General features: G+C 44.5%; 1 protein-coding gene across 1 annotated transcript in view; it reads right to left on the reverse strand.

The window, feature by feature from the left end:
* Positions 1 to 21,288, reverse strand: part of LOC108789943 (A disintegrin and metalloproteinase with thrombospondin motifs 5-like) — a 70,632-nt gene extending 49,344 nt beyond the window's left edge. The window contains exon 1 of the mRNA XM_018560095.1: positions 21,216 to 21,288. Coding sequence (XP_018415597.1) covers positions 21,216 to 21,288 — 73 coding nt within the window. The remainder of the gene's footprint in view (positions 1 to 21,215) is intronic.
* Positions 21,289 to 22,507: the final 1,219 nt, after the last annotated feature.

Here is a 22,507-nt window from a genome sequence, read left to right on the forward strand (position 1 = left end):
ATGGCTTACAGCTCATGAGAACCCCAAGAACCCCAAATCCACAACCTCAAAAAAGTAGATTATTACATGCAATCAATAAAACAAGGATTGTACATAGAACAATATCGGACCTCTGAAAAGTACAAGCATGCATATGTACTCAGTACTTGGTTTGGGCCCCTTTTGCAGCACTTACTGCAATTACTTTTGCACGATATTCTAATTATTCGAGTTTCACCTGTATACCTGAAAAGTAAACTGGACTTACAGTTTTAGTGTGATCCTTCTGCCTGTATTTCATTTCTCAGATGTGCTATGTCTGGCCTGTAGGATGTTACTTTCAGCTGACCTCAGACCAGCGTCAATGCACAGTTTGCATGGCAGACCTTAGCACTGCAAACCTCAGACAAGTACCAAACCAATGTATACATCAGATCTTAGATCAGCAAAAATGCATGGCAGACCTCAGACCAGAACCAATTCACGGCAGACCTCAGGCCAGAATCAATATAAGGAAGACCAGCACCAATGTGCTGCAAATCTGAGACCAGCACCAAGGCAATACAGACCTCAGAACAGCACCAATGCACAGCAGACGTTAGACCAGCACCAATGCATGGCAAACCTCAGACCATATTTTTCCCATATGCACAGATTCCTGAGGCTGCTATAAAATTTACTGTGTATGGAAGGTATCCAGTTTTTTAGGGGCTGTGCACACACGTTTTAGTAGCGCACACCATGGATCGTAATGAGCATGAGGTAAGGACCCTGCTCAGCCCCAAAACATTGCCAATCTTGTGACAATATGTGTCAATAAATAGACATTTTGTTTGGACACATTTTTTCGGTGTGCGGTGACAACTTGTTTCCTACATTGATCAGAGCGGCACCATCCAAAGACATTTCAGCATCCATCTCAAGAGGTTTACTGGTAAGGAGTTCGGTGGGATATCTATTGAACTTACTAGTGCACACCAATGCGCACTAGGTGCACTGGTGCTTTGAGTTACCATTGAAAATCAATGGTACCTCAACTCACCTGCCTAGGGACTAGGGTAATGTGTGGCAGCTCATTACTGTTCATTGCTCTGCAAAAAGTATTACATGAGTTTTTACTGAATGCACTATTACAGTACAGGTCAATGAACTCTAAATTGTAAAACCTCTTCATCAGCGAATGTTAATACATCTGCCTACAGTTTATAGTTTTAATGACTCTACCAAGATTATCTACCAAGATTATCTACTAAGTGGTTTGTTCTGCATAAAATTTCCAGCATTTTGTGTATGCAGTGTTTAAATGGACACTCACACGACAAACCTCAGGCCAAAACCAATGCACGGCAGACTTCAGACCAGCACAAATGCACGTCAAACCTCAGACCAGCACCAATGCACAGCAGACCTCCAACCAGCACCAATGCACGGCAAACCTCAGACCAGCACCAATGCACAGCAGACCTCAGACCAGCACCAATGCACAGCAGACCTCAGACCAGCACCAATAAACAGCAGACCTCAAATATATGAGATAGACTCGTTACATGCAAAGCAAGATAGTTCAAGCCGTGATTTGTCATAATTGTGATGATTATGGCTTACAGCTCATGAGAACCCCAAGAACCCCAAATCCACAACCTCAAAAAAGTAGATTATTACATGCAATCAATAAAACAAGGATTGTACATAGAACAATATCGGACCTCTGAAAAGTACAAGCATGCATATGTACTCAGTACTTGGTTTGGGCCCCTTTTGCAGCACTTACTGCAATTACTTTTGCACGATATTCTAATTATTCGAGTTTCACCTGTATACCTGAAAAGTAAACTGGACTTACAGTTTTAGTGTGATCCTTCTGCCTGTATTTCATTTCTCAGATGTGCTATGTCTGGCCTGTAGGATGTTACTTTCAGCTGACCTCAGACCAGCGTCAATGCACAGTTTGCATGGCAGACCTTAGCACTGCAAACCTCAGACAAGTACCAAACCAATGTATACATCAGATCTTAGATCAGCAAAAATGCATGGCAGACCTCAGACCAGAACCAATTCACGGCAGACCTCAGGCCAGAATCAATATAAGGAAGACCAGCACCAATGTGCTGCAAATCTGAGACCAGCACCAAGGCAATACAGACCTCAGAACAGCACCAATGCACAGCAGACGTTAGACCAGCACCAATGCATGGCAAACCTCAGACCATATTTTTCCCATATGCACAGATTCCTGAGGCTGCTATAAAATTTACTGTGTATGGAAGGTATCCAGTTTTTTAGGGGCTGTGCACACACGTTTTAGTAGCGCACACCATGGATCGTAATGAGCATGAGGTAAGGACCCTGCTCAGCCCCAAAACATTGCCAATCTTGTGACAATATGTGTCAATAAATAGACATTTTGTTTGGACACATTTTTTCGGTGTGCGGTGACAACTTGTTTCCTACATTGATCAGAGCGGCACCATCCAAAGACATTTCAGCATCCATCTCAAGAGGTTTACTGGTAAGGAGTTCGGTGGGATATCTATTGAACTTACTAGTGCACACCAATGCGCACTAGGTGCACTGGTGCTTTGAGTTACCATTGAAAATCAATGGTACCTCAACTCACCTGCCTAGGGACTAGGGTAATGTGTGGCAGCTCATTACTGTTCATTGCTCTGCAAAAAGTATTACATGAGTTTTTACTGAATGCACTATTACAGTACAGGTCAATGAACTCTAAATTGTAAAACCTCTTCATCAGCGAATGTTAATACATCTGCCTACAGTTTATAGTTTTAATGACTCTACCAAGATTATCTACCAAGATTATCTACTAAGTGGTTTGTTCTGCATAAAATTTCCAGCATTTTGTGTATGCAGTGTTTAAATGGACACTCACACGACAAACCTCAGGCCAAAACCAATGCACGGCAGACTTCAGACCAGCACAAATGCACGTCAAACCTCAGACCAGCACCAATGCACAGCAGACCTCCAACCAGCACCAATGCACGGCAAACCTCAGACCAGCACCAATGCACAGCAGACCTCAGACCAGCACCAATGCACAGCAGACCTCAGACCAGCACCAATAAACAGCAGACCTCAAACCAACACCAATGCACAGCAAACCTCAGACCAGCACCAATACACAGCAGACCTCAAACCAGCACCAATGCACGGCAAATCTCAGACCAGCACCAATGCACAGCAGACCTCAAACCAGCACCAATAAACAGCAGACCTCAAACCAGCACCAATAAACAGCAGACCTCAAACCAGCACCAATGCACGGCAAATCTCAGACCAGCACCAATGCACAGCAGACCTCAAACCAGCACCAATAAACAGCAGACCTCAAACCACCACCAATGCACGGCAAACCTCAGACCAGCACCAATGCATGGCAAACCTCAAAGCAGCACCAATGCACGGCAAACCTCAGACCAGCACCAATGCACAAAAGACTTCAGACTAGCACCAATACACAGAAGACCAGCACCAATTCATACAATTTAGCCAGAATATCAGCCCCAAACACTTCAGCTATGTCAGGGAGGTGGGTAGGCCAGGCTTGTAATTGACAGCCGGCTCGAGAGAGCTGTCGATTACAAGCTGTAAAGAATACGTTTATGTGCAATTTGACGGGTTAGTGTGCCAGGCTGGGCACATGTGCTGGGGGTTGCCCACTCCTGCCTTCAAGCATCAGCCTTTCAACAGTCAAGGCTCCCTTACACAAGTATTCATGGAGCCGTCATTACAGTTATTAAAAAGTTGGAATGGTTTCAAACTAAAGTGAAAAAAAAAGTGTAAAAAAGATTGGTGATTAAAGCCTTTCTAGACAATTTTTTTTGTTTGGGGTTGAGTGGGAGAGAGTTACATTTTCTTTATTCTTACCCTTCCCTATGCAATCCAAAGCTAGAAAAAAAGTTTTGTCTAGACTTGGGTTTTACAGCAGACCTAGCATCAGATCTGTTTTCATGCCAAGTTCATGCTAAGTAATGTGTTCCGGGTATTTATTAACTCCCACAAAGATCACACTACTCCCCCTGGCAATGCCTTCATCTCCATTTCGCTCCAGAAGGATGGTGCATGTTTAGGTATCATCCAGGGTCACCATCTACTTCCTGAACTGAGATGCCAACTCAGTAAAGATTCAATCATGTAAATCCTGGTGTCTTTGCAGTTCTTAGCTATGTTCACAAATGTCTGGCACAGATTAGCCCAGGGGCGTAACTACAAATCATGGGGCCCCCTAGCAAAACTTTGGGTTTCCCCAGCTAAATCTCTCTGCGGCGGCTGGCAGTGCCAAATGTGAGAATACTGTATGTGCTATTGATCGTAACATGAAGTATATATCAAGGACAGGCAGCAGAAGAACTGCCAGCACAGTCAGTACACTACTAGGGAGCAGTGCTGGGGAAAACAATATAGTAGTAATAACAACCATGATATATTATATTATGATAAGATGAATAATGCTCTTGCTCACACTTACTCTTCAACCCTAATATAAACTTCTTTAAACTCAAGCTTCATTAAACTTTTTTTGTAGAATCACAAACCTCAGCCCTCCTATTAGGTTTTAGCAGAGGTGTAACTCTGGGATTTGTGTGCATTAGGATACGGGGTTAACTTCAGTCTGTAGCAGCAGTTCAGAGAGCAATAATTCTATACTGCTTAGATAGATAAGCAAATGCTTCTTACCGCACATATGAGGATCAGTGACTAAAAGATCCTGAGGTCTGACTTCAGCCCTTTTATACTGTAAACCTCACAGTTTAGTTCACCTAATCATCCGCCCTAATTGGGCCCCCTTCTACCCCAGGCCCCATTGCAGCCACATGGGCTGCTATAGCTATTATTATGCCACTGGATTAGCCCTTGCTGCAGCCCCTCACCTAGTAACTTGCTACAGAGTTACATTGTTGCAGTCTGATCACTGGGGAAAAGGAGAATTGGGAAATGCTTCCTTCTGCCTGCAGCAGGCTGATGACATCTTCTCAGCCTCAAAAGAGAGGAGCAAGACATTTTTATCATAATTTTATTGTGAGATTCACAATAGACTTACCTTGCGTCTCTGCTCGTCTCCCGACCGAAAATCTGAACTGCGCATGCGCCCCCCCCCAAGATGCTTTGCGGCCGCCCGAGCATTTTCGGATTCTCGGGCGGGAGGGCGCAACACAAACAGGGTAAGTTTAAACCGCTGTTAAAGCTCGGGGGGTTTAAAAAAAAAACTTTTTGCCTATATCTACTGCTTGTTCGCAGTAGAGATTGGCAAAAAAAACGGAGGGTTTAGAACCCCTTTAAGTTTCCATTCATTAGACTGAAGAGAAGGAAGAAAAGACAGGTCCCCCAATCAACTTTATTTCATTCGTTATTGTAATGAGGGAAAGGAAGCCAGCTGACATTAGATCAGTCCGCATGTCCTCAGGCTTTACTGTCTTCTAATGGATCAAAGAATATGGGTCACTTAAGGTGGATCTTTCTGGCTGCTTAATAAATAAATTCATGACATGACCAAATATATAGTGACAGTATAGTTTTTCAGTAGAGCTCCACCTTTTAGCATTAAAGAGCTGTCTTTGACAGATGAAAACATCAGGAAAGAAGAGGAAGATCGGATTAAGAAACCTCATTCAAGGTAAGTGCTAACATTAACATGGGAACAGGGAAAATAAATTTTGACTTTAATGTCACTTTAACTGAATCACCTGCAAGCAAACACTAGACAGGCTCCGGCCAGATCAAATGAAAAAATAATAGGCTGCATTAAATCAATCAGTAGGATTCCTTGAAAATATTAGCTGCATTTAAATAATCAGCTACGTTCAATCGATACATAGTAGACATGGCTAAAACGCATCGATTTAATACAAGCCGCTGCACTTTCAGATTCACTGGGGAGGTGTTCGAGTTTGTTTGGCTTTTATTTATTTCTTTGTTTCCTGATTTTAAAGAATAAACATCAAGTCTAATTTGGCTCCAGATTCCTGCCAGAAAATTCGAAGGAAAGGAGAAAAGGTTCCGTCACTTTCCTATGTCTGATAGCCAATGCCCTTGAAGAGGAAACATTTAGGGCTTGTTTCCACAAGCCCCTGCGCTCATCTCACTGTCATGTGCCTGGAAACGCAAGGGATCGCATACACAAAGTCTCCTTACGTTCTGGGGCGGGAGGGGGCGTGACAGTGCCGTTCGTGTCAATGGCACTAAAGACATGCTCCCCTGCTCCAGGACCGCGTGGTAAAACAATGTCCTGCGTTCCAGTACGGTACGATCGCAAAAAATGCCTTGCATTCCAGGCACAGGACAGTGTGATGAGCCCTTAAAGTAAAATGTTATCTTTTCACCCTTTATTTCATTTACATGCCTTTTTAAACATTACCCTTTAAAAAAAATAATTTTGAAGCCCAACTGAACCCACAGTTTCAATGAGCTAAATACATTATAGGAGCATCAAAAGATATGCGTGCTGAGTCAGACATACAGTATAGCTCTGCAATCAGCAAAGCTCACGCTGCCTTCCGAATGCAGAGTTCTAGCTCTGACTAAGCAAGGGGGGTGTTGGGCCTCTGAAGAGAGAGCACTGCTTCCACACAGAGAGGAAGGGTGTGTTGGACCTCTACAGAGAGACCACTGCTTCCACTAACAGGGTAAGGATCCTTCTCTGCAGCATGCTGGCAGGGGACAGGGTTTTCCACTTAGTCGGAGGCTGCTCTCTAAAGAAAATGAACAAAGACATTGCACATCTTTTGTTTTTATGTATATAGCTGAAACTAAAAGTTCAATAAGGTTTTAGTAATGTATTATCTGTCCACAATTCTCTAATTCTGGAATTGCATGTTAGGGGCTTAATGGAGACAAAGTTTTTTTTATCTTTCCCATATGCACGTTCCTGGGGCTGCTATAGGCTGCACTTTGAATGGAAGGTATCCAGTTCTTAGGGCCTGTTCACACCATTGCTTTCTGTTAGCATGCACACTTCCCTGGGCCGAGCATGCACATTTTAACAGTGCACACCAACATGCCCTAGGTGCACTGGTGCGCTGCGTTACCATTGAAAGTCAAGGGTACTCCAACTCACCTGCCTAGGAACTCGTATTTTTGCACAGGGCAATGTGCAGCAGCACCTTGTGCTGAAAGAAAGTATTACATGCACTACTACAGCATGCGCTATTACAGAACAGGACAGTTAAATCTAAATTGTAATACCTCTTCATCGGCGAATGTTCATATACCTGCCTAAGGTTTATAGTTTAAATTATTTTAAAGCAGAAATCCTTGATAAAATGTTGTTAACCTTTGCAGTGGGGCTACCCCAGCACTGCAAGGGTTAAGTGCTCATTTTTGTCTGGGTGCTTAAAACAAATTATATTAACTCGAACAGCTGAGTCGGCTGGATGCTACTCCGGCCCCTTAAAAGAGAACTATGGGGTAAGTGTTTTTCCCCATAGTGCTCTTTAGGGTCATGGGAGGACATATACTAGCCTCCTCCCGTGACCCAGAGCTCAGTATATATTTGATACTTTTTTGTTATTTGCATTGGCACAGAACCCTCACAGCAGCACTCAACCTCCCATGCTATTTCATTGGCAAAACCTTACCCAGCAGCTCCACAGGAAGTCACAATTGCTCATTAAAATTTGCCTCTTATTGACTTCAATGGGTTCACAGCGTATATCGTAATTCGTGGATGGGTTTTGGATGGGTTCGCTGAATGTTTGGTGAATCAAACCTCAACTGATTTGCTCATCTCTCAGTTATGAGTCACACAGCAACAAGGTGGAAAATCTTCCCACAGTCAACAATTGCTCAGTTGCCTCTGCTGACATTTTGTGGAGAACCTGCAGTAATCTTCCTTTAGGCCATCTCTTCTGACACCTAAATAGCTCTAATAGCAAGTGGCATTCATTGTAACAATGCTGAATGTCGCCTCCCAGAAGGTCACTGAACTTTAAAACGCACAAAACCTTCAAGTGTCAGCCAACAATGACCCATTTTACACATTGCTTAATCCACGCTTTTCCTTGTTTGAACGCCAGAGGAATTTAGACTGAGCGCAGGTGCTTCATTTTTCTTTGCTCGTCATTCTTTTACTAGATTCCACATTGCATAGAACTAGAATAAACCAATTGTAATAGAAGCTCAAATGTCACATTGTAAACTCTTCATAAGTGGCAACATTTATATCTATAGTGTTGTATCCATGTGATACTTTTCATCTACTAAAATATAAACAAATAGCTCTAGCTTAAAGTGACATTAAACCCTCAGATTTTTTAACATAAACCAATACTGTAATGTGTGCCTTACTGTAATCCATGGTTGTTTCCCTTCTCTTTGCTGCTCTTCCTTTTAAATCTGTATCTCTTCTCATGCTTTGCAGAACTTCTGTTTTGCAGCAGACTGCCTTGTCTCTGGAATGGATACACGGTGTCTGTGTATACGTTTCTATAGGCTTGTAACCTGACCCAGCACAACAGGAAGAGGCCCTGAGCTGAAAAGGGAAGTTCTCCCAAGCATGAGAAGACATGAGGATTTAAAAGGAAGAGCAGCAAAGAGAAGGGAAACAACCATGGATTACAGTAAGGCACACATTACAGTATTGGTTTATGTTAAAAAATCTGAGGGTTTAATGTCACTTTAAGAACCCACGGGCATTCTGCCCAGGTCTACCTGAAAGACTGGCAAGCAGAACTGATCCAAACCCAATGGGCTTGGATCTATGGGCAGCAGGATCTAAATGGGCGGGTGTCCGTTTACATCCGGTCACCCCTGGCTCTGGCCAGGTCTAGAAAAACAAACAGATCAACGTTTTGCTGGACCTGATTGTGCTGGAATCTGGGGTCTGTTTACATCCAATTCCCCATAGTCCAACATAGGTCGCAAGATAGAGGAAAAAAACTGGACGGACACGATAGTCACAATGGTGACATCCACTCCAATCAGCAAGAGATCCATGGTTCCCCTCCTGATCAGACAGTGTGAAAGGTGCCTCAAGTGGACCTTACAGTGAAATTCAACGTCCATTCAAATAGCCCAGACCCCATCCTCCTTTACATCATCAACTGTAAGGAGGTGTAAAGTGTGTCCCGCATCGCGGGGTGTGACATTATTGTCCTTCCAGGAAGATGCCTGGGTAATTACATAGAAGGCGAAATCTCATCCGAAGACAATCCAGTTCATTCCAAGAGCACCTCCTTGCAAAATGTTATCTGTTCTGTATCCCCCAGGATGTAGCCGGAAGGCATGTGATGTCATCTTTGCCTGGATGCTTCAGGTAAAATATGGGGATGAGGTAAGTACTGTATATGGGGGTGCGGTAAGTATATAAGGGTGAGGCAAGTATATAAGGGTGGAGCAAGTATATGGGGGTGAGGTAAGTATATAAGGGTGGGGCAAGTATATGGGGGTGAGGTAAGTACACCTTTTTTCTTTACAGGTACATTGTACACCTACTTATAGTAGTAGGTGAATGGGGGGGAGGGGGTGCAGACAGTATAAGCAGACCTTGTAATTTACTGAAGGTTAGCCTAAAACAGAGCCGTAGCTTGCTCCTTTTGCGCCCGAGGCAAGAACAGAAAATTATGCCCCCCAACAGACGTGTGCGGTATGTGATGTCATGCGCCCCACCTCCAGGATGGTGGTGCGCATTTGCAGAATGCGCTGGTGGCCAAATACAAAATAGCATAACAATTTGTTGAATGGAAATATTTTTAGTTTCCGTTCATTTTGTCCGAAGGGGAGAGCAGCAGGGATCCGAGGAAAAGTTGGACCCTGTGGCACTCCTCTTCTCCCTGCCGAGCCGGGGCTGTGTTGGCCGCCTGCCGTCCCTGTTGCCAATGGTGCCCTTTGCTCGCCATGGCAACAGGGGCGGGTGGGGGCGCAGCCCTCTCAGCTGCACCTGAGGCAAGTGCCTCACTCGCCCCATGGTAGCTACAGCCCTGGCCTACAAGTACAACTACCCTTGTGGGCAGCAAGAGAGGTGAGTAGCTATGTTCTCCTTTGCAGGAACCCTTTAGTTTAGTTTTCCACATAAGATTTAATTATAGGGGTACGGGGGAATCTTGGGTGAAAACATTGATAAATAGACCCTTTCGTTTTAGCAGTATATTTGCTTTAACAAATCCCGTAGTAATCTCCTTTTAAAGGTCGGTGCTTTACTGAACTGCAGACCCTAGTGGTGCAAGGTGAGACTGCTTGGAGTTGCTGCAGGTAGTAGAACTTTTTGCATTAGCATTTAGCATATTAAATTATATCCAAAGCCAACACTTTTTTTTAATGTTTTGGATAGAGCAGAACCCCTGTCAGTTTTTTTTTTTAATCGTTGGCTTTGTCCCATTGGGGGAGATTTTCCTTCATTTCCCGTCCCAGGGAAATAACAAGAAGACAAAGGAAATCCCCCTAAAGTGAAAGGGAAAATCTAAGATAGTTATCACAAGTGTCCCCACTGGAAGAATCATGTTCATCTCCAGTTCTGGTGACAACTAGGTTGAGCTCAGGTTCGGACTGAACTTGGTCCAAATCTGAGCTCCTCCAAGCAAGGAAATGCCATGATCACTTTTACCCAATCAGCTGCGGGGCAGCAATTCCCAGCCCCCTAAGCTGCATGTAAACAAAGGGGCGAGATGCTTGTTGTGATGTAATTTACCTTATATGGCCACATAGCGTATTAGATAAATGTAATTCACCAAACATAGGCATGTAGTAATGATGCCTCTGCCCCTTTGCTTACATCAAGCCGTAGGTGGGGAATTCCCCACTTGCAGCTGATTGGGCAGCACAGAAGGAGTTTACTACTGTGTTCAGTAGGAGTTCCTTCTGGGTTTGAAGGAACTCAGCTTCGGACCTGAACTTTTCTATGCTGTATCTAAAATAAAAACAGTTTTAGCATTAGATACTCCTTAAAGGAGAACTATGTCCCAACCTTTTTTTGCTATATGTTCTCTTTACGGTCACAGGGGAGCATATACTAATGTTCTCCTGTGACCCAAAACTCAGCATATAACGGGCTATTGCCTACTATATGCTGACAGTGCAGAGCCGCACTACAGCCAGGACAGATCCCCACAATATTGTCGGGACCACCCTGCTTCTTGATTGACAGCTGGCTCTGCCTCTCTAGAGCTGTATTCCGCCCTGTCCCCTGTCTGTCCCTCCAGTCAGCGCTGGAGGATCAGAGAGGGGAGGGCTGAATCCCTACAGGGAGCGGTGACTGACAGTCACTGTTCTCTGCAGGGAGAAGATCGGGAACTGAGTGATAATGAGTGTATTTCACTCTCCCCATAATTCTTCTGTCACCAAACCATTCATTTAAAAAAAATCTTCCCATAACACTATGTGCACATTTACCATATTTTACTCATGTTATTTACCTGTAAAGCCTCCCTTGTGTAAACATTGCTAAGACTGGTGCTGGGCGCCGCCATTTTGGACATGAGCGGTCACTCAAATACAATAAAGCCCTTTGTTCCTCCTCAGCAGCTACAATAAAGGTTATGTAGGGAAGTGAGGTGTGAAGGAGCTGGGTCAGCACATACAGTAATTAGGCACTACCAGAACTGGAAAGTGAGTGAAATTGGAGAATTTTTCTAAATCAGCTATGTTGTCCTAGATTGTTCACTTCTCCTGCCTTCTCCAAACCCTTCACCCTTTTGTGAACAACCGTATAAAAAGTAAACAATCAAAATACTCTTTTCCATGCTTTTACCTGCCATGTTTAAGGTTGGTGACAGGGTCTCTTTAAGTAAGCCAACTAATCCTTCATCCTCTATATTAGTTATAAATCTTCTTTTCCTTTGCAGCCAGACTGCTTTGTGACCATATGGAACAAGCAAGCTTAACAGCTGTTTATTAGACTTGCCTCACAGAGGAGTGATCGCAGTCCCACTCAGTTCTTCCTGTCATGTGGGTGTGCGGTACCCATACAGTAACTTTGTGATCGTGTGTCGGAAGCTTCTAGGAACCTGAAAAACAAAAGTGTCCAGAAAGGAGAAAAGATTGCTGAAACACAGAGGAATTACAACATGTTGATCAATCACATATCAGCCCACCAGCAGCAGGTGTTTTAGTTATAAGTGGAGTCAAGTGGGCTAAGACACCCACTGGGATTCTTCTGTCCTTGGGGTTCTTCAGCAGTAAGATTTCCCCTGCAGAGTTTGTTACTCTCCTAATGATGCTCGCTTCTCACAATTCTACTGTCATGTCAAATTAAAACACAAAAAAATACAAATAAAATGTGAAGATGTGAACAATTAAAAAGGAGCTCTAGCTACAATGCTCACCACCACCTCTCCAGGGCTGTCCTCCATAGACTCAGAGCTCCCCTATTCAATGCTGATTCTCTTTTGGGTTAAATGATGACTAGTGCCAACATGATTGTTTCTTCCCTGAGCTGGCACCTCAGTCAATGAAAAAGATGTTAATAGAAAAAGAATTGTATGGCACTCATGTTTACTCCAGGGGGGGTTTTAGACAATTTTTTCAAAGAGGTAGCCACAAGAGATCCCACTTTCCAGTTTTATTTATAGGTTTGCAAACTAGTGCTCACCTGTCTGTGCTTGCATTCCAAAAGTGTTTAGAAGAAGTGACATCCACGGCCACTGTTGGCATTCATTACTCTTTATTGCAAAAATTCAAAGCCTAAAATGATTGACAATGATTTATTCAAACAAAGAGGTTGCCATTGCCACAAGAGATCCCGCTTACCAGGCGTATTTATAGGTTTGGAGACCCGTGCTCACCTGTGTATGGTTGCATTTCAAAAATGTTTAGAAGAAAAAACATCCACAGGCACTCTTGGCATTTATTACTCTTTATTGAAAAACTTCAAAGGGTAAAATAATTTTAAAATGACTATTTCTCATGCAAGCTACACCAAACACCTTGAGAAAGCATACAACCTACTAGAAAAGTTGCCTTTACTCTGAAATGATTTAAGAGCATTGTACTTGATCTTACACATCTCCCCACCCGGCTCCTAGTGACCTGGGATGCTATGGCCATAAAGGGGGCGACAAACATACTGCAAATATTGTGCAGCGCTCTGCCCCCCCCCCATGTGACCCAAAGAGATGCCGCCTGAGGCAATAGCCTCAGGCTGCCTCACTAAATCATTAGGTGGGAAAGTATTCTGAAAAATAAGAGAAATGATTACAGAAAACATTATTAAAGTTTTGCTGCTTTTGAACACCTGCGGAAACACCTGTGTCTCTTTAATTCTGCAAAAGGCAGTCAGAAGCATCTTCTGCTTTTTATCTAATGTCATTGTGATCCCAATGATTCATGAGGGAAACTTTCCCTGAGCCTGTCGTAAAAATTGCAGCAACTCTGCTCCAGAGAAATGAAAAAGGCAATTAATAAGATCAAGAGTGCAGGACAGTAAGCGCTCATCGCTGGCGGGCCTTTCTGGACGATGGGAGAAGCACTAATGCACACCGTCAACATTGGAGAACCACTTGAAGATAATACCACCGGCCTTCAGGAATGTCACATGGGCAGAAATCCTTCTGAGATCCCGGTGACCTTGGACAAGCTAATTTATTTCTCTCCGCATGCAGCACAACAATTAGATTAGCGGTGAGGACTTGTGGTGCTGGAGCTTTGTAGATTGTACCATGTAGAGCTCTTATCAGGAAAATATATTTGTTCTACGCATGGAGGACACAAGTGTCTTTCTGTAAGACTGTCATTTTTTTTTTTTCATGTCTGGATCGTTAACATTGGAAGCTTTCAACTGTAAAGAAACAATATTTTCCCTGGAATGGCTGTTGAGTCAATACTTCTATTGGCCTTGTTCAATCTACAGGGTTATCAGGGGAAGAAATCACTATCTTGTCTGCACTTAAATGCTTCATTTCATAAATACAAATTAATGGAGAAAAAGATGAGAGGACGATAGAAGGGAAGAGATAAAGAAAGAGAAAGAGAGAGAGAGAGAGAGAGAGAGAGAGAGAGAGAGAGAGAGAGAGAGAGAGAGAGAGAGAATGAATAGACTCTATCCTAAAATAACAATAGAATGTATGCATGATCGGGCAAACTATAGACATTAACAAGCCTTCTTACTGGCACATAGCATGCTTACTATGAGAGAGAAAGGGATCGTCAGGGAGATAGATAGATAGATAGATAGATAGATAGATAGATAGATAGATAGAAGAAAGATAGATAGACAGAATATTAAAAGAAGATAGATAGTATAAACAGAACAAGAGACGAGTAAAATAGGCTCTATCCTATAATAGCAATAGAATACAATAGATAGATAGATAGATAGATAGATAGATAGATAGATAGATAGATAGACTGTAGATTATATGAGAGAGAGAAATATGAATATAGATAGATTTGCACAGAACTATCTTCAGAAGGAAAGCGTCATTCAGCGTATCCTGGGTCCTATTGTAAAATTACATTGGCAGGGCCAAGCTAACTACACATATGGACAAGCTCTTTTACTGGCGCAGAGCATGCTTACTATGTCCCTGAATCTGCCATTAACCCTTGTGTGCTGTAATAACTCTAGCCATGGCATTCCTCTCTAATAAGTTGACAATTGTCATTTTTTGCCTCAATAATGTTTTCCTTTTATAAAAGCCGGCCCCGTCAGCCTATTTTAAATTGCATAATTGTTAGTGGAGCAAACAGTGACAGGTGACTGAGACGTTATATTACTGTGACCTTCATCTTACAATGTCTATAATATAATCTTCTGGCGGATACAATAGTATATTGTTTTTTAATAGCGAAATTATTTGCTGGCATTATTGAAAAAAATTTATATTTCTGACCACCAGAGGGAGACATTGGCTGCCCATCATGAACAATGACAATGAAGGGAGGACATCAAAGTAAAATCGGATTCCATTTCTTCTATGTGAATCTGTAATATGTAACTTGTTAATGTAAAACTGTGCACTTAAAAAATGAGGCTGTTGTTGTGTGCATCTGCCTGAAGAATGTCCATTAGTACCTATTTATCTGTATACAGACAATAGCCCACAGAACATGTATAAGGTTCTTTGTATCTGAGCTGCTGCATACAGTTACAATATTGGCAATTGAGGACTAAGCTCACAAGTCAAATAAAGTGAAAAAGTAGATGTAAACCCTAACTGGGGGACATTTTAATAAAACACTGTGAAGGGAATTTATCAAAACTGGAGCTGACAATATCTGGAGCAGACGTGTGTGGCAACCCATCAGCTTCTCTCTTTCATTTTCAAATCTTAAATGAACAGACTGAAGAGAGAAGCTGATTGGTTGCCATGCACAGCTGCTCCAGATTTTGTCTGCTCCAGTTTTGATAAATTCCCCCATTGTCAGGGCTGGTGCTAGAATATTTTGTGCCCTAGGCAAGACCAGCTACTTGCACCCCCCAGCCCCCCTCCCGTGGCGTTACCCTTAATCCCTCCTGGCAGGGCCCCATTCTCCTGCTGGCTAGCTTCCACAGGCGACATGTGGATGTAAGCAGCCCGGAGCAATAGCCAGACTGCTATTGGCTATTTTAATTTGAAATAGTCCATAGTAGACTGGCTATTGAAACCCCACCCACTGAGCAGAGTTCCGCTCTTCTGCTTAGTGGGAGGGTGCAATAGCTAGCCTGCTATTGGCTTTTGCAATTTGAAAGACGGGGAGCACCGTAAGGAGGGTGAGTGGTCAAGACTGCGCTCTAGGCAGCAGTGTACCCTAGGCGCTGCCTAGTTTGCCTAGTGGAAGCATCGGCCCTGCCCATTGTGTATAAAATACAATAGGACATTTTTTTATGTAAAATGTATTTTTGCCATCTCAGTGCTGCCGATCTCCTCCAGCTTCTTTCAGCTGCTTCCTCTCTACATGGGCTCACTCCAGCATTGGCTGCACATCATTGATCTGGATCGGCTTTCTGATGGTGACAACCTGTCTGCTCAATGTGCATTGGCACAGTCATTTATTGTCTCCACCAGGGGCGCATTGGCAGGGTGACAACACAAGAGAACTGTTTGGGATATTGGCATTTTTGTAGCCATGGGGATACATCATACCACACCTCTGGCCCATTCTCATTCACTGTTTGTTAAATGTATGGCAAGCCAAACACCTTTTTTTCCTATATTAGATAGAGTGGGGAAGGATGTTGGATTTGTATTGCTATCTGGGGGCTCTCTATACTGATACCTGTCTATATTGGGCATTGGGTAAGGAGCGACGACCCAAATCTTGGAGTTTCTTTGCCTGTGTGTTGGAACTTCTTGCACAGCCTCACAGAGATACACAAGCACAAAGTGTGATATGCATGCTGCACTTGGCTTGGCTTGGAAAACAGGAAGAAAGCCACAGCTTTATTCTCTACCTTATTCAATACAATAGAGTATACCATAGATAACAGAATTTATAAACGCTGCCATCTAGTGACCAAAAATGTATACTGCAGGAGTTGATGGAATAGACACAATGGGGTCTTCTCACTAAGCTGCCGTAGGCAGCGGAGTGAATGACCGACCTAAAGCGAAGTGAGCCGAACGCTGTTCGGCTATTCACTTCAGGCTGGTATGGCTGATTTCAGCCATATATCGTCTGAAATCAGCTCAGCATGTTCGCCCGACCCGAAGTGCAGAAGGAGTTCGACTCAGCCGATCCAACATCTGGATCGGCTAAGCCGAACCTCCGGCAGGCTACTCGCTGCTGTTCGGCCTATTCTTTTAGATGCCGAACAGCAGTGAGTGAATAGCCGAATGCCGCTGAGTGGCATTCGGCTCAGCTGTTCTACTCGGTCCCTCCGAGCAGAACAGAAAAATAAATAAAAAAGTAGAAAAAAATAAATAGATAATGATTGTGCGGAGCGAGCAGTGACAGCTAGCTTCGCCCAACTGTTTTCTATTGGCCATTGCAAATTGAAATAACCAATAGGAATCTAGCAATGCATTCCTATGGTGTCAGAATAAAAAACAAAAAAAGAAAAAGCAGTGTTTCTCTCCTTGCAGGAGACTCCCAGAGCACCCGAGAGAGTTAGGCTGTCTGGAGATCAGGGCCCCTGGTTAGCTGGTAACCAGGGGCGCTGATCTCTCTGCAAGTGGCCGGAGCCAGTAAGATCACGGCTGGCTCCGCATCGGCTGGATCAACGTCCTGGGGGAAATGGTGATATCACACCCTGGTCCTGTGCTCAGGCCTAGTTATTGGCTCTTAGGCCTAAACAACTTCTCAGGTTTGCAGGTCACGTACTCCCCCATACCAATACATACAGGTGAAACTCGAATAATTAGAATATCGTGCAAAGAGCCGGCAGGCGTCAATTAGATGGCCGTTCATGCGCGATGACGTCACGTGCATGCGTGATGACATCACAGCGTGGTGTCACCTGGTCTACGCTCTGGGTGACACCAGGCCTCGGGATGCCCCTGCATCAAACAAAAAGTTTTTTATTGCTTAGTTTGTTTTTTTTAGAAAGCAGCCACAGCATGAGTAGAACAGCCTACAGAGAAGGACCCTTGCTCTCTGTGTGGGAGCAGTGGTCTCTCTGTCGAGGCTTGACACTCCCCCGTATGAGACAGATGTATAGTTCTGCAATCAGCAAAGCTATTCTGTTGATTGGAGAGCTCTAGATCAGACTTAGCAGAGAGACCACTGATTGACACAGACAGGAAATGTTCTTCTCTGCAGCATACTGGCAGGAGACCGACTTTTCTACTTACGCTGTGGCTGCTTTCTAAAGGAAACCATCTGTATGACTTTGCAGACCTTATGTTTAATGCACCTGGAATGTATTTTGCTGATTTAAACTGAAAGTTAAATTGGGCTTTAAAGTTTTTAACAGCCACTATTGGGTAGCAGCTGGAGTCGTCATTGAGTACAATTATTACAAACCTGTAATAAGCGATAGCAGGCAGCTCATATTCTGTTATAAATGAATACGCAGCGACTTCCAGGTCTCCTCTCCTGCGGGGTCCACACAGAGCCCCCAGCTCATTTCCTGCGCAATATTGTCTAAGCGATGCTCTGGGAAGTGAACCCACGGCACACACAGGCAGATTAATCACTCAGACTCTCCTCGGCTCATACCAGGCATTGTCACTTGACACTGTCATGCCACGAGGTTAATCCATCAGCCAGTCACTCCTCAGACACTTTGATAAAGCAGCCCATAAAATAACATACCATGAAATTATATTCTCTCACATGAGACGGAAACATGAACACTGACGGAGGAGGTGAGAGTCGTCTCCTACATTTGCCTATTTAATTAAAACGGCCCGGAATTGCGTTATCTGCGAAGATGGACTAAAATGCATCAGCGGTAACCTAGAGTTGTACTCATAGGGGAGCCTGCGTTACTGGGAGGGTTTAAAATGAAGGTTTGTCTTTGTGTCGCGGAAAAAATAAACAGGAAGCAGAGATGCATCATATCATCTGCATGAATGCATTGCTGATGAATCATTATATACAGCACAAGTATCATTTTTCACAAATCTCCACCATTATTCATTTCAAAGCCATCCTTGGGCTTCAGTCCACTGACTTTGCTGACTTTGCTTCAGGGCCTATAGATCAGTTTGTGTGTTAATAGCTGGATGGGGGCTATAATGGAGAGTGTTCGTGTAACCTGACCACAGTTAGGGCAACCAACTGAAAATGTTTATTTTGCTCTTTACACTAAAACTTCTTTGCTTTAAAAGCTGTAAACTCCAGTGAAAGGAGGGCACACCCCGGTCAAAATAAAACCTTGAAACACTTAGGCCTGGTTCACACCTGTACGTTTTGTAGCGCGTTCAACGCTCTACGAACGCTCTACAAAGCGCTCAAACATGAGAATACCATTGTTTTCTATGGGTATGGTTCACACCTTGCCGTATTTCAGCCCGTCTGAACGCGCTACAAAACGGCCTACGCCTGAAAAGGTACATGAGCTTCTTTGCAGCGTTTTTCCATTGGGATACAGCCAAGTAGCCCTCAGAAACGCGCGTTTGTTTTACCGTGAATCGCGGTAAAATTGCGTGTCACCAAACGCGCGACAAACGTGCATATTCGATACGCCTAGGTGTGAACAGAGCCAAACAGGGAGAATAGTGTAATGCACCAGTCCACCCTGTTCCCTCCTGTTGGTGACCTGTTGATCTAGAAACCCCCAGATTCCACCTGATTGTAATGAAGAAGACCTATTCATAAACATGCTGTCCTAAAGTTCCTTAACATGGTTCCTGATACTATGCTGTCCCAGTGTAGACAGGAAAGAAAGGAGCACCTTATGTGGACTGTTGGGAAAGACGTGTGGGTCAGTTTCAACTATTAGAAGGACACTTGGGAAAACCAAAAAATGATTCCAGTATTTTCCTGTAAGGGAGGTGGCGTGACGGAGGATGCAGGCGGGAGATGTGCACAGAGTCATCAGGTGCATTGGAGCAGAAGGTGAACATGCACAGCCAGCAGTTCCCTCCACTGCTCTCCTTAATAAAGGAAGCAGAACAGTTTACAGTAAAAACACTGTGTCTGGACAAGATTCATATGCAGCAGAATCCATTCTGTGCCACATAATTACATTCCACTTAGGTATACCTAGCTATGTGCTGCTGAGAGACACTGGGGGAAATAGAGAGAGAGAGACAGTGAGGGAGAGACATGGAAGCATGGAGGAAGGGAAGGAGAGAAGCAAGAAGTTAGGAGAGGAGGGTAGGGGAGGGAAAGAGGAAGGGAGACAGAGGGAGGGTGGAGGGGAAGGAGAGAGGAAATAAGGGAGAAGAAGAGAAGGGTGGGGAGGGGAAGGAGGGAGAGAGAAAGATGGAGGGAAGGAGAGAGGCAAGAATGGAGAAGGAGAGAAGGGTGAGGAAGGGAAGGAGGCAGGGAGACAGAGGGAGGAAGGAGGGGGAGGAGAGAGCAAAGAAGGAAGGAGAGAAGGGTGAGGAAGGGAAGGAGGGAGAGAGAAAGAGGGGGAAGAAGGGAATGAGAGAGGTAAGAATTGAGGGAAGGAGATAGAGGGAGGGAGATAGAGGGAGGGAGGAAGGAGAGAGGAGAGAAGGGTGGGTAAAGGAAGGAGGGAGGGAGAAAGGAGGGGAAGGAGAGAGGAGAGAAAGGTGGGGAAGGAGGGAGGGAGATAGTGGGAGGAAGGAGAGAGGAAAGGAGAGATGGGTGGGGAAGAGAGGGAGGGAGGGAGCTAGTGGGAGGAAGGAAGGGAAGGAGAGAGGAAAGAAGGGAGAAGGAGAGAAGGTTGGAAAAAGGAAGATAAAGGAAGGGAAGGAGAGAGGAATTAAGGGAGAAGGAGAGAAGGGTGGTGAAAAGAAGCAGGGAGGGACATATAGGAAGGGAGGAAAGGGAAGGAGAGAACAAAGGGAGATAGGGAGAGAGATAGAGGGTTGGATGGGTCGAATACCTTTTCCCCACTGCACACAATGATTCCTCCTGTCAGCCTGTACTCCTTGTACAGCCAGTTGGAGAAACCACATCATGCGGTAGGGGAGCAGCTTGCAATGTATGGGGCCACGCTGCAACCTGAGATTTGAGCACTGCCTTTGCTGACTTGTCTTTAGAGGCACAAGCTCTGAGACCTCCATCCCAATCCTGGATAACTAACATGGCAGTGACTCAATATGTAGTGAAACCAGGATGACAGCTCCTGAGCTTACAACTCTAAAATCTAGTCAGCAATGGAGGCTTCCATACTTTGCGTCGAAATGGCCACTTGTAGTCTTCAGTAGAAGCCCTTGTGACAGGGTGACAGTGCAGAAGCACAGTGGAGAGACATGGACAGAGTGTTGGCTCCCTATAACTGGAAGAGCCTGAACAAGGACCTGCATGGCGGGGTCATCAGTGAATGATTAGTTAAGGAGTTTTTACCTGCAATTAAAAAATGTGGAAAATTAAAAATGTGCTTTTTTTATTGCAGAAGACACATACTACGTCTCTTCAGCAATAAAGGATTCTCAGCTGCCTATTTGTATTTTTTAATGAACTGGGATAAATGAACTGCCCCCCCCCCCCCCCCCCCCCACCCACCACACACACACTGCAAGGGTAAGTGTTCATTTTGTCTAGGGGAGCAGATATAGTCACTTGATCCTCAGTCCCGCTGGGCTACAAGACCAGTGCCCGCACCCTCTTCTCCCCTAGGCTCCAGCAGTCTAAAGACTTGTGAGGTCATCAAGTCTTACGTAGGTCCATTGACTTGCATTAGACGTAGGGGCTCCGAAGAGGAGATAGGTGAGCGCTGACCATCACAGGGCCAAGGATAGTGAGTATACCTTTTTTATCGGAGCCCCCTAGTCAAAATGAGCACTTACCCCTTGCAGTGAAGCGGTAGCCACATTGCAAGGGTACGTTGTTTAAACTTCCGGAGTTCTTCTTTAGGACCATGGACAGCCACAGTCCTGCAGCCCTTCCCCTGAATGGGTTAGGCACGTTGCAAGGACAATGTAGGACTGAGAGAAGACTCCTGCAGCTGCAGACAGCACCGCTGTGTGCTGAGAGATGGAGGGGTGGGGTGCCGTCTGGCATGTCAGTGATTGGCAGGAGGTGCAGGAAGAGAATGGTGAGATGGGAAGGTGACAGCGGGAGATAGCGCGCTGCATTCCCCCTGCGCTTTGTGATTGCACATGTTCCGGATGTAGCTGCAGGTTGTTTTAGGGGGGGCGCAATTGTGGACTCTCTGGCATGCGAGAGATCTAGGAGGAGAGGGGTGGGCGGGGAGGGAGTTAAGGGGACTGTCACTAGGGAGAAAAGAGACAGAAAAATCATAATTGCAGCCAAGCTATGAGTGGTAATGGGAAAATGTGCGGAGACAAGCGGCAAATGAAATTTACTGATAGGGGCGAGAGAATGAAGGGAGAGAACCAGGGGAAGAAAGTGCCTGGGAACAAAGGAGGCTCTTCCCAGACTGTCAGCCACACTGACAGCCACCTAAACAGAGAGACAGCTGTACAGACACATGCGCCATGAGTGACAGTGCTCGCAAAGCACCCTGATTAGGCAAGCACACTGCGAGGGAGAAGCGGTCCACTCCCAGCACAGGCTCACAAAACGTGAACGACAGCATGCTAAAATGCAGCTGCTTAGCTCGTTGACCTCGGAGCGTTGACATCTCATTTTGGTCGCCAGGAATTCTCTGCACCATGCATATCATCATGCATTCTTTTTTTTTTGCAGGATTTTATTAAAGGGGACAGTTCAGTAACTTTTTCAAATCTGCATAAATAAATTACTACAAAGTCACAAAAGACAGCGACGGTATCATTTTTCAGAAAAGCTCCTTTTATCATTAAAAAGTAGCCCTATGACTTTGCCTAGACTGAGATGATGTCATCAGTCTGCTGCAGGCAGGAGGAAGCATTTGCTCAGTCTCATTTCTCCAAGTGATCAGACTAAAACCTTGTGGAGAATCGCATAGTGAAAGGCTGCAGCAGGAGCTGATCTGTGTCAGACATTTGGAAGAACAGCCAAGAACTGCACAAACACCAAGATTTAAGTGATTGTATCATGTCTGAGCCAGTATCTTAGCCCAGCAAGTAGATGCTGACCCTGGATGATGGTGACATCCTTCTGGAGTGTAATGTTGCAGTCAGTTAAGTGGCGTCAC

The sequence above is a fragment of the Nanorana parkeri genome, unplaced genomic scaffold (assembly GCF_000935625.1).
Source record: "Nanorana parkeri isolate BGI_ZX_2015 unplaced genomic scaffold, ASM93562v1 scaffold432, whole genome shotgun sequence".
NCBI lineage: Eukaryota > Metazoa > Chordata > Amphibia > Anura > Dicroglossidae > Nanorana > Nanorana parkeri.